Raw genomic sequence first — 12,159 nt, 5'->3', positions numbered from 1 at the left:
TGAGGAGGGGGTGACCTTGTGCAGGATTTTGGGGGTTGTACAGGATTTTGGGGACACGCTATGACAGGGGCTGGACAACAAGGAGTGTTCCCATGCAAAGCTCACTGGGGGCTGAATGAAGTAGGGTGACTCTGTGCTGGGGGCTGTATCAGGAGGGGGTGACCCCATGTGGGGTGCTGGGGGCTATGTGTAGAAGGAGTGACCCTCTGCAGGGTGCTGGGGTGTCTCTGATGAGGGGTGACCCCATACCAGATGTTGGGGACCCTATAAGGAGGGGTGACCTTGTGCAGGGTGTTGGGGACTCTATAAGGATGTCTGACCCCGTGCAGGGTGTAGGGGGTTGTATGAGGAGGGGGTGACCCCATATAGGGTGTTGGGGACTCCTTAAGGAGGGCTGACCCCGTACAGGTTGCTGGGGACTCAGTAAGGAGGGGTGACCCATTGCAGGTTGTTGGGGGGTATATGAGGAGGGGTTACCCCATAGAGGGTGCTGGGGACTCGTAAGGAGGGCTGACCCCATACAGGGTGTTGGGGACTCCATAAGGAGGAGTGACCCCATAGAGGGTGCTGGGGACTCTATAAGGAGGGCTGACCCCATACAGGGTGTTGGGGACTCAGTAAGGAAGGCTGACCCCATACAGTGTGCTGAGGTCTCCCCCAGAAGCAGCTTTCCCACCTGGCTGCCCCCTGGCAGGGCTGAGCAGAGGGTGGGATGCTGCCCCCCTGCCCAGCTCCAGCCACCCGTCCCAGCACCCCGGGGAGGACTGGCCGAGGTGCCCCAGCCCGGCAGTGCCCGCAGCCCCCTGAGCTGTCCCTCCGTGTCCCCAGCTGTGAAGGAGGCGGCCGTGCAGCGCAAGCACAACCTGTACAGGGACAGCATGGTGATGCACAACAGCGATCCCAACCTGCACCTGCTGGGAGAGGGCCTGCCCATCGACTGGAGCGAGGAGTACAGCGGGCAGCCCGAGGAGCCGGCGGCCGAGCGGCGCCGCAGGGCCAAGCAGGTGGTGTCGGTCATCCAGGACGACGAGGGGGCCCTGCCCTATGGGGCTGAGGCCCTGCTGCAGCCCGGCTCCCCTGAGGCAGGGCAAGCAGAGCAGGCACAGCCCGGGGCGCCCCCCAGCCCCCCGGATGCGGTGCAGGAGATCCGGGAGGCGCTGGCACAGCGGAGCCTGGAGGATGGTGCCAGGCTGGAGGAGCGGCTGATGAACGGCACCGAGGGCAGCGGGGCCAGCGAGGAGGGCGTGCTGCTCGCAGGGGGTGCCACACAGCAGGGCCCAGCCCGGGATGGGGACGGGGTGAGCTGTGCCACAGCAGCAGCACCAGCACCTGGAGCTGAGGTTCCATCAGGAACGGGCAGAGAACGTGTCACACCAGCGTCCTCACCTGTCCCTGCAGCTGAGATCCCTTCAGGAATGGGCAGAGAATGTGTCACACCAGCGTCCTCACCTGTCCCTGGAGCTGAGGTGTCATCAGGGGGGCAGCGTGTCACATCAGCGTCCTCACCTGTCCCTGCAGCTGAGGTCCCGTCAGGAGCTGGGACACGCCGGCCTGCACCAGCACCCCCTGTGCCTGGAGCTGAAGGGTTATCAGGGGGGCAGTGTGCCACACCAGCACTGTCACCTGTCCCTGGAGCTGAAGTCCCATCAGGGACTGGGAGACGTCCTGCACCAGCATCACCTGTGCCCAGAGCTGATGTCCCAGCACAGGCTGAGGTGCCCCCTGTCACACCAAGATCATCCGTGCCAGCTTCCCCCGGGTCTGCAGCTGATGTCCCATCAGGGGCTGAGGTGCCACATGTCACTCCAAGATCTTCCATCCCACCATCTGTGACCAGAGCTGATGTCCCATCAGAGGCTGAGGTGCCACATGTCGCACCAAGGTCATCCGTGCCAGCATCCCCTGTGCCCAGGGCTGATGTCCCATCAGTGCCCAGCGTGCCACAGGGCACAGCAGCCCCGGCCAGCCCCCGAGGCAGTGTCACAGCAGAGGCCGAGGTGCCCCGTGTCACAGCAGCACCACCTGGAGGGCACAGCCCATCAGCAGCGTGTCACCAGCACGGTGACAAGGAGCCAGGCGAGCCCAGGGGCACCACAGAGAGCGGTGAGGGGGTGCAGACTGAGTTCTAGCCCCAGCCCCTGCATGGACTGGCCCCGGTGACACTGGGGCTGAGGGAGGGGGACAGGACCCCCGGGATGGAGAGCAGCACTGTGGGAGAGGGAGGGGATGGGGACACCCAGACCTTACTGCCTAAGGGGGTCCCACTGCCACAGCCCCATGGGTCTGACTGGGGTGGCCCCAGCCTGGCTTGGGGCATCCCCTGCGCTCTGCTCTGTCCTTCTTCTGCCTTATTTTCTTTCCTACTGAGGAGATGCTTTACTGAAGAGCTTTACCTGCCCCCCACACCAGTGTCTGGGGCTGCTGGGGGGGCTGGCACTAGCCCTGCTGAGGGAGGGTGTATGGGACACTCCTGGCTGTCCCCAGGGTTGTCCCTTCCCCAGTCTGGGGTGTTTCCTCAGAGCCTGCCCACTGCCACCCATCCAGGGGGGGGTTTCTGGGAGCGTGCCCACTGCCATCCCCACCTGGCCAGCTCCAGGAGTGCCAGTGGGAGCAGGAACTGCAGGGGATGATGGCAAACAGGATGGCAAATGGGGACATGACAGGGACAGCAATGCTGGGGGGCTTGAGCCACCACTGAGGGGGAGAGCACTGGGATAGCTGTGGGTTGCTGGTGCCCAGACTGGGCTGACAGCATCCAAGTTGGGCTTACAGCATCCAGACTGAGCTTACAGCGTCCAGACCGGGCTCCTGGTACCCAGGCTGGGCTCACAGCACCCACCCCCAGCCACCCTCACTCCTAGGAGCTATTTCAGGAGCTATTAAATTCAGAGTTCGGTCTCTGGGGAAGGTGGCACCCAGGCTGTGTCCCAGCTGTGCCAGGCAGGACTGGGATAATTCCAGGCTCAGCTTGCTGTGCAGTGGAGAGGTCCCAGCCCTTGCCCTCCACATCTCCTCAGCACCTCCCATGGATGGTTTCTCCAGTTTTGCAGGTTTTGGCATCTGCTGTGCTGGCTGAGCCAAGAGCAGGGGGTTGCTGACCCCTCTGTGTGTCATGAGGACAGGAGTGCTGCAGCCCCCACAGAGTGATGCCAAAAGTCCTGGAGGTGCTGGGGGTCTGCAGGACTCCTGGGTGTGACACCTGGAGCAGGGACCAGCACCCCAACACCCACCTGTGCCCCGCCTAACCCACTCAGGGGGGCCCCCAAAGTGTCTTGGGACGCCCCCCTCAAAGTGCCTTTCTCTGTGAACTTCAAACCTGTCTCTTCCAGGATATTTTATTAAGAAAGTTATACAAATGTTTAAAGATATGCTTATAATAATTAATAAAATGGAAAAGCTTTATTTAAAGCCAGAGGAGCCTCTCCTTATTGCTGAAACACCTCCCTGGGCAGGGCTGGGGATCCCCAGTCCCACTGTGAGACCCAGGGGTGTCCCGTCCTGAGCCCGCCCAGCAGTGACACAAACCAGGAGTGGAGCTGAGATGATTTTATTCAAAGGGATGTCCTGAGGAAGCAGCAAGAGGCACCAGGAGCAGCATTTCCCCCCTGGCACAGCCACACCAGGGGCTGCTCCAGCCCCATCCCTGAAGCACAGGAGCGGGGTGGGGGTGGCAGGACCCCCAGTGTCCCCAAAGGCACTGTGTGAAAAGGGGCTTGGTGCAGGGCAGCTCTGGGCAGGAGGGTCCCTGTCCCCAGCAAGTCACCGGGTCATTCCTGTTCCAGCCAGGATGAACCTCCTCGAAAAGTAGGGAGGGGAGGAAATGCCAGCACTGCCCCCACCCTGCTGTCACCACCCGGACAAAGGTCCCTGAGAGCCAGGGGACAGCCACCAGCTGAGTGGCAGCATGGCCATGGGGCTCCCTGTCCCCAGAGCAGGGCCCCAGCAAGTCCTTGGGGTTCTGTGTCCCACAGAGCACGGGGACAGAGACAGAAGTGACAGCAGCTATTCCAGACAAAGGAGCAGGAGGTGGGACACGTGTGCCACCACCCCGGGGGGCTCTAGCCCCGGCCCAGCAGCGGGTACACCATGAAGTAGCCCAGGGTGGAGCCTGCAATGGCCCCCAGGAAGATCCAGGCGTTGTAGGACATGACTGCCAGCATCACCATGTAGCCCAGCACCACCTGCAGCACGTGGAACAGAGTCTGGGCCACGTGGAACCAGAACCACCTGGGCAAGGAGAGGGGAAATGCCATCAGTGAGGGGCTGGGACAGCTGGAATCACCTCCCACCAGGAGCCTGGAGGGGACAGAGGGGGTTTGGGCAGCAGGGAGAGGGGTGGGGGCTACAAACAGCAGCTCAGGGGGAAATCCTGCTCCGGAATCAATGAGGCTGGCAGGAAGAGCAGCCTGAGGAATGATCTGTGATTAAATACAAATGGAAAAACCCAGGGCTTGGCTCCAAAGAAGGAACTGCCAGGTCCTCGTGGGGACTGAGTTGCTGCTTGCACCCATCCCCAAACCAGCAGGACCCTCCTGCACCTTGCACAACCACTCCTGGAGGGGAACATGAGCCTCCAGCCACCACCCTGGACACCTCCCAGGGGATCTGGAAGGGCTGGGCTGCCACTGGAGCCCCGTCCCCAGGCTGTACACACCCCCGTTCCCTGGGAGCTCATAGCCCTTCTCCCCCCTGTGCTGACCATGGCCCCACAGCTCCATCCCTGACCCCCAGGTGGTGCCAGGGGTCCCTGGGTACCTGCCCTGCGCGGGGTCGCTCTGCTCCTCCTCCTGGGGCTCGGTCAGGGCCTCGTGGCTGAGGCTGCGGGGCAGGGCCAGCAGCGCCCGCCGCAGCAGCACGGCCTTGCCCATCTTCACAGCCTCATAGAGCACAGAGAGCAGCAGGATCACCAGCACTGAGAGCACCATCCCTGCAGGACAGACACCCCAACACTGCCATGGGATCACCAGCACTGAGAGCACCATCCCTGCAGGACAGACACCCCAACACTGCCATGGGATCACCAGCACTGAGAGCACCATCCCTGCACGAGAGACACCCCAACACTGCCATGGGATCACCAGCACTGAGAGCACCATCCCTGCACGAGAGACACCCCAATGTCACAGACTTCTTTCTATGAAAATCCTTTCCTTAGGATTTTTCCTCCTGAGAAGCTGAGAGTCCTCAGGGACAAAATGTAAACACTGATTATCTGCTGCTGTGGAATGCAACAGGTGCATCTGGGATTGGCCTCATGTGGATGTTTGGAATTAATGGCCAGTCACAGTCAACTGGCTCTCACTTTGTCCGAGCCACAAACCTTTGTTGATTCATTCCTTTTGATTCTTAGCTTAGCTAACCTTCTGAGATGAACCTTTTCTTCTATTCTTTTAGTGTAGTTTTAATGTAATATATATCTAAAAATAATAAATCAAGACTTCTAAAATATGAAGTCAGATCTACATCTCTTCCCTCATCCTAAGACCCCTGTGAACACGGTCACAGCCCAACACTGCCATGGGATCACCAGCGCTGAGAGCACCATCCCTGCAGGAGAGACACCCCAACACTGCCATGGTCCCTGCAGGAGAGACACCCCAACACTGCCATGCACGGGGAGAGCCTCTGGGGGTGACAGGGACACAGCAGGGCCCGGCACGGGGGGCTTGGGGGATGTGGGGTGCTCCTGGCACCGGGCTGGGCAGCAGGGTTGTTAAATGTCAGCAAATTGTGTATTTAGCTTTTTAACTCACAGAGTTAGGTTGGAAAAGCTGTTTGAGATCATTAAGGTCAACCTGTGACCTCACCCAACAGCACCTTGTCACCCAGACCATGGCACTGAATGCCTCATCCAGTCCCTCCTCAAACACCTCCAGGGACACTGACTCCTCCCTGGACAGCCCCTTCCAATGAAGAAATTTTTCCTAGATTCTTAATTTAGGAAAATGGAGAATAAACTAAGCCTAAACTTCTCCTGGCTCAGCTGAAGGCTGTGCCCTCTTGTCCTAGAGAGCTGCTGTGAAACAAATACACAGCTTTGCATTGACTCCACAATGAACATGGGAGTTAAAATACAATGTTGGGAGAATAAACAAAATCAGAAAGAAGAGTGAAAGTGGGAAGCTGAGCCATTCTTGAGTGCTCTGGGGGCTTCACACAGCTCCCTGCCTGCTGCTCTTGGCTTGGGAGGATCAAGCTCTGCCTGGGGAATGCCCAGCACACAGCACAGCTCAGCAGGGAGGGGCAGGTCCTGCCAAAAACTGCTCCAGGAGCCCACAGAGCTCTGCAGGGAGGGGATGGAGTGAGGGACAGGGATGGATATGGAAGAATGGATAGAAGGATGAAGGAACAGGGAAGGAAGGAAGGAAGGAAGGAAGGAAGGAAGGAAGGAAGGAAGGAAGGAAGGAAGGAAGGAAGGAAGGAAGGAAGGAAGGAAGGAAGGAAGGAAGGAAGGAAGGAAGGAAGGAAGGAAGGAAGGAAGGAAGGAAGGAAGGAAGGAAGGAAGGAAGGAAGGAAGGAAGGAAGGAGATGGATGGGACAGGGATGGAGCAATGGAGGGATGGAGGAATGAAACAGGGATGGATGACGGATGGATGGATGGATGGAAGGACAGGATGGGGTTGGACAGGGATGGACAGGATGGATGGAGGGATGGATGGATGATGGATGGATAGGACAGATGGATGGAAGGATGAAGGAACACGGACAGACGGACGGATGGATGGATAGGGTTGGACAGGAATGGATGGATGGATGGATGGATGGATGGATGGATGGATGGATGGATGGATGGATGGATGGATGGGGGATGTCCCAGGGCTGGCAGCCTACCTGTGGGGCTGTGGACACTCCAGAAGTCGAAGAGCAGCACGACTGTGTCCGAGAAGTAGAAGGTCATCTGGAACAGAGGCCAGGGAAGGGCAGTGCAGGGGCCCTGGGGGTGATGGGTGCCCACGCTGCCAGCAGGCCCTGCACCCCCACCCTGGCATGCTCAGCTGGGGAGTCCCCAAATGGTGCAAGGCTCTCCCCAGCTCTGAAACGGGAAGAGGAACTTGCACAGACAATCACAGTCACGCTGAGCTGTGATTGTCCTGTGAGCTCCAGCAGGACAATTCCCACCCCCAGCAGCAGCTCCTGTGCGTGTCTGGGCTGTGACAAAAAGCCAGTTTACCCCTGTGACAATGAGAAATGAATTCAGGACTTCATCCACATGGATTTGAGGAGGGAAGGTCCCTGGGGACAGGTGGAGGCTGAGGGGAAGTTGGTGGGCAGAGCCTCTGCTCCCCTCCCAGGGCACAGAAACCTCCTGCACTGCCAGGACACCCAAAAACTCAACCACCAAGGCACCCAGAGCCACAAGTGTGACCACCCAACAACAGGGACCGGGTCCAGGGGTGCCTCCCTGGCAGAGGAGCATCCATCCCAACACTGCCAGGACGTGCAAGGGCAGCAGCCCTCCTCCCTGACCCTGCTGAAACAGGAGGAGCAGGAATTGCTCTTGTGTAACATCAGCTGCAGAGCTCACACAGCTGCCCCATCTTTCCCAAAAGGTGGAATTTTAATTTTGCTGCGTTTTTCATGCTCCCTTTGGTGAACCTCCCTAGGAGGTGTTTGTGGAGCTCACAGCTGCTGCTCTCCTGCACAGATCCGTGTTTGGCTGCTCTTTCCTGCCTTTTCCAACACCAGCAGAGGTGACTGACAGGAGCAGGACCAGCCTCAGCCAGAAATACCATCCAACAGCCCGTGGGTGTTCAGGCCACAGCCCGGCTCCAATTACAGCCCTCGGCCCTCCTTACCCACAGCACATTAGCACATGTAATTGGCTCACCCTTTTAAGCCTCCTTTGGCCACAGATTAATGATAATTAGCCTTTAAATGAAGCTATTTCTCCTTCACAAGCTTCACCCACAGGTGGTAGAAGGAGCAGGTGAGTGTTTTAGGGATAGGGGACAGAAGTGATGGGCAAAATCAGAGTCATTAACTTTGGAAAAGCCACCAAATATAATGAAATCCAAATATTAACCCAGCATGCCAAGGTCTCCACTAAACCCTGTCCCCAAGTGCCACCTCTCTGTGTTTTCTGAACAATTCCAGGCATGGTGATTCCACCCTTTCCCTGGGCAGCCTGTTCCAGAGATCCAGAAGATCCCTTTGTTGCCCCAGCCTGAGGTGGAGCCACATATTTTGGGGTTCCCAGCATGGTTGTGACACCAAAATAACGCTCCTTGGGCCAACAGCGATGCCACAGAGAGATTTCTTGGTGGGTGAAGGTCAAGAGGCCAAAATCCTAAAAATCCCTGCATTCTTCCCAACGGGGAAGAGCCACCACCAGCAGGGAGATGTCCCAGGGTGTTGAGGGATGTTGTTCAGAGGGAGGGGACCCTGTCCTCCCCCACCTGCCCTGCAGCAGGGATTGGATTGAGCAGGTGAGGCTGCACCCAGCTCCTCCCCCGCAGGAATTCACACCGGGAACAAAAACTTGTTGGGAAATCTGAGCTCAAAGTGTATTTAGGGCAGGAGCTGCTGCACTTTTGGGGTTGTTCTAGCAAAACCAGTGGTGCCTGCACAGAGCAGGGCCAGGCTGCATCCCAGCCTGCTGCTCCAGCCCAACTGGGATGTCTGATCCCACATTTTGGATAAAGCTGCAGCACCCTGACCCAACCTGGACAGTCCCACCTGCAGCCCCACACTGGGGACACACTGGTTATGAGGATGTCCCCAAACTGGAATCCTCCTCAAGGCCTTGCTCCTTCAGGGGGCTGGGAGCCCTAAACATGAAATAGAACCATGGAATGGTTTGGGTTATAAGGGATCCTAAAGTTCATTTTGTCCCACCCCTGCCATGGGCAGGGACACCTTCCACCATCCCAGGCTGCTCCAAGCCCTGTCCAACCCGACCCTGGACACTTACAGGGAGATTTAAGGAGTTATAGGGGGATTCATGGGGTTCCAGAGGGAATTCATGGGGTTCCAGATGGGGATTCATATAGTCCCTGGGGGGATTAGGGGCTTCTAGGATTATTTATGGGGTTCCAGGGGGGGAATCACGGGGTTTCAGGGGGGATTTCCAGGGTTCCAGGGTGAAATCACGAGGCTCCAAAGATTTAAGGAGGTCCAGGGTGGAATCATGGAGTTCCAGGGGCGATTCACGGGGTTGCAGAGGGGATTTAAGGGGATCCAAGGGGATTTATGGGGTTCCAGGGGGATTTAAGGGGTTCCAGGCAGGAATTCATGGGATTCCAGGGTGGAATCACGGGGTTCCAGGGTGGATTCACGGGGTTCCAAGAGGATTTAAGGGGTTCCAGAGTGGAATAGGGGAATCCAGGGTGGAATCACGGGGTTCCAGTCAGATTTAAGGGGTTCCAGGGTGGAATCACGGGGTTCCAGGGTGGAATCACGGGGTTCCAGTCAGATTTAAGGGGTTCCAGGGTGAAATCACGGGGTTCCAGGGTGGATATAAGGGGTTCCGGGTTGGAATCACGGTGTTCCGGGGGGATTTCCGGGGTTCCAGGAAGGTCTCCCGGTGCCGGCAGTGCCGTGCCCGTCCCGTCCCGGGGCTCACCTGCATGGTGGCGGCGGCAGCGGGCGCGGGGCCCGGCCCGTTCCCCCCGGGGCCGCTGTCCCAGCGCTGTCACACCGATATCGCGGCGCTGTCCCGGCGCTGTCACGGTGTTGTCACACCGATGTCACAGCCTGTCACGGCCTGTCACGGGGATGTGGCGGCGCTGTCGCAGTGCCGTGTCTGGCGCGGGGCTCCCCGGGAGCTGTAGTGCAGGGCGGGCCCAGGCCCGTCCCCTCCTCCCCGCGGCCCTGCCGGGCTCCGCGCCCTGGGTACGGCCCGGCCTGGGCTCTGCGGCTCCGCTTTGCCTTCGCTCCCGGCTCCATCCTGAGCTAAGGACCCCAAGGGGTTTTCTGCTGGACAACCCCGGCACCCTGAAAATGCTGAGAGATTTTTGGGGGTGTGCAGCCTGGAGTGGAGAAGCTGCAGGGAGAGCTCAGTGTCCCTAAAGGGGCTCCAGGAGAGCTGGAGAGGGACTGGGGACAAGGGATGGAGGGACAGGACACAGGGAATGGCTCCCACTGCCAGAGGGCAGGGCTGGATGGGATATTGGGAATTGGGAATTGTTCCCTGTGAGGGTGGGCAGGCCCTGGCACAGGGTGCCCAGAGCAGCTGTGGCTGCCCCTGGATCCCTGGCAGTGCCCAAGGCCAGGCTGGACAGGGCTGGGAGCACCTGGGACAGTGGGAGGTGTCCCTGCTATCAGATGGTCTCTAAGTTCTATTCCAACCCAAACCATTTAGGATTCTGTGATTTCATTTTCCCTACAGACAGGCAGGACAAAGGGGAACTTTCTTTCCAGCTGTGAGTAGAAGCATACAAATGTTTGCTCCATGCTGGGACTATCCAACCATCCCCATTACACCTGGGAACAGAGAGTGCTGAGCTGGCCCTGCCTCAGTTTCCCGAAGTGCCAGCAGGTGCAGGTGCCCACGAAGGCACCCAGTACTGCAATGCCTAGCTCTGCACCACTAAAATCCCTCTCAGTGAGACAGGCACTCAAAACCGAGGCAGGATTTGGGGGAGAATTAACATTTTCATCCCTTTGCAGCACTTGGTGCTTGGCTGGAAGGGAAAGGAGCAGCAGCACACTGGGCTCTCCCAGGCTCACCAGGGCCACTTCCCAGCCCAGTCCTGGGCCAACAATGCTCCAACCATTTGTGTACTTCACTCTGGCAAAGAAAAGCTCCTTTCCTTCCCCTTTTCCCAAGCTGGCACTAGTTTTGCTTCTTTTTTTTTTTTTTTTCTCACAGACAGTTCCCAGCAATTATAATTCTCAAACCTCCCCCAAGCAGTCATTAAATCAGCACCTTCTCATATATAATATATACATATATAATATATTTATAATTTATAGAGAAATGACTTCTGTAAACAATATTCCTCTACTCCAGAAGGAAATGGAGTCCAGGGCATAACACAGCTGCAAACACAGCAGCTCTGTGGAGCAGCTGGGAGCCCTGTGCCACCTCCAGCTCCACTTGTCCCCACTGGGATGGCTCTTGGGTGGGGACAGAACCGGCTGGCTCAGTGTGGGTGGCACCACTTTCAGCTGAAGCAAACTGGTCCGACTGTGAAACCAAACTGGTGCGAGGCGTCGCCGTTGTGGAACACAGCCAGGTCCCTCAGGGGCAGCAGCCACAGCTCCTCCGTGCTGAACTGGACGATGGTGTCGGCGATGGAGGACTCGTTGTCCAGCTGAAATGACCACCAGGGACAGCTGAGTGCCACCAAACCCCTCAGCTGACGGCCTGGAGCTCCCTTGGCTCCATCCCCAGCCCCTCCTGGCTTTTCCAGGCTGGTTCCTTCCCTTTGCCACATCCCCAGACCAGGAAGCCCCTTGGTCCAAAGGAATGGATGTTCTCCATCCCCATCCCACCCTGTGCAGCCTCATCTCCCTGCTCCATCCCAAACTGCAAACTTCAAACACTCTCCAAAGGAATGGATGTTCTCCATCCCCATCCCTCCCTGTGCAGCCTCATCTCCCTGCTCCATCCCAAACTGCTGGGCTTCAAACACTCTCCAAAGGGCTCTGCCAAATGTTGGGAGCCTTTTTCAGATGTGACATACGTTAGAAAACAATTTGTGCTAAAGGAAATGAAAACCACGGCATTTTGTGTACACAGCCAGTGTGGGGCAACAAGCAGTAATAGGCAAAGTGATAAAAATGGAGATTCAGGTGTCATCAGATGATTGTCTCCAGGGATGGATATTTCAAGGGATTTTTCTGTCTGACAAGACCCCAGCAGAAGGCATTTGATAGGCAGCATCAGAAGTTTATCCCAGAAAGTTTTCACCTGACAGGATTCCAGCAATTATCCACCGATTCTGGGAAGCGTGGTAGCAAGAAAGAAAAATTGCAATAACAGGCTAAAATATGCTAAAGAAGAGCCCAAAAGACTGTATAAAACAGACCCCAAAAATGACATTTGGAGACCCACAGGCACTTTGGTATGATAGAGGCCAAATCCTGACCCTCCCTGACCATGATCACCTGGGTCAAAGTCGATAGTGCTTGTGGCTTTTCCCAAATGTATACTTTGATAATTTAATAAAGTATTACATTTAATGAAAATTAAATATATAAATAAAAAAATATAAA

At 57.2% G+C, this 12,159-nt stretch overlaps 3 protein-coding genes across 3 annotated transcripts in view; 1 reads left to right on the top strand and 2 right to left on the bottom strand.

Annotated features, from left to right (window-relative positions):
* NIBAN2 (niban apoptosis regulator 2) overlaps positions 1 to 3,408 on the top strand; it is a 39,156-nt gene extending 35,748 nt beyond the window's left edge. The window contains exon 14 of the mRNA XM_059486445.1: positions 829 to 3,408. Within this exon, the coding sequence (XP_059342428.1) occupies positions 829 to 2,129 (1,301 nt within the window). The 3' untranslated portion in view covers positions 2,130 to 3,408. The remainder of the gene's footprint in view (positions 1 to 828) is intronic.
* A 131-nt stretch (positions 3,409 to 3,539) lies between these two features.
* SLC31A2 (solute carrier family 31 member 2) lies at positions 3,540 to 9,723 on the bottom strand. Its single transcript, XM_059486446.1, has 4 exons — positions 9,563 to 9,723; positions 6,832 to 6,898; positions 4,756 to 4,927; positions 3,540 to 4,227 (listed from the first exon to the last, which is right to left on the bottom strand). The coding sequence occupies exons 1-4, from the start codon at positions 9,566 to 9,568 to the stop codon at positions 4,059 to 4,061; spliced, it is 414 nt and encodes a 137-aa protein (XP_059342429.1). The 5' UTR covers positions 9,569 to 9,723; the 3' UTR covers positions 3,540 to 4,058.
* Positions 9,724 to 11,105: 1,382 nt separating this feature from the next.
* Positions 11,106 to 12,159, bottom strand: part of LOC132082405 (collagen alpha-1(I) chain-like) — an 85,019-nt gene continuing 83,965 nt past the window's right edge. Inside the window, exon 68 of the mRNA XM_059486667.1 lies at positions 11,106 to 11,255. Coding sequence (XP_059342650.1) covers positions 11,106 to 11,255 — 150 coding nt within the window. The remainder of the gene's footprint in view (positions 11,256 to 12,159) is intronic.

This window comes from Ammospiza nelsoni, chromosome 20 (genome assembly GCF_027579445.1).
Source record: "Ammospiza nelsoni isolate bAmmNel1 chromosome 20, bAmmNel1.pri, whole genome shotgun sequence".
In the NCBI taxonomy this organism is placed as follows: Eukaryota; Metazoa; Chordata; class Aves; order Passeriformes; family Passerellidae; genus Ammospiza; species Ammospiza nelsoni.
The sequence above is the reverse complement of the archived record's forward strand: the minus strand, read 5'-3'. Positions and strand labels throughout refer to the sequence as shown.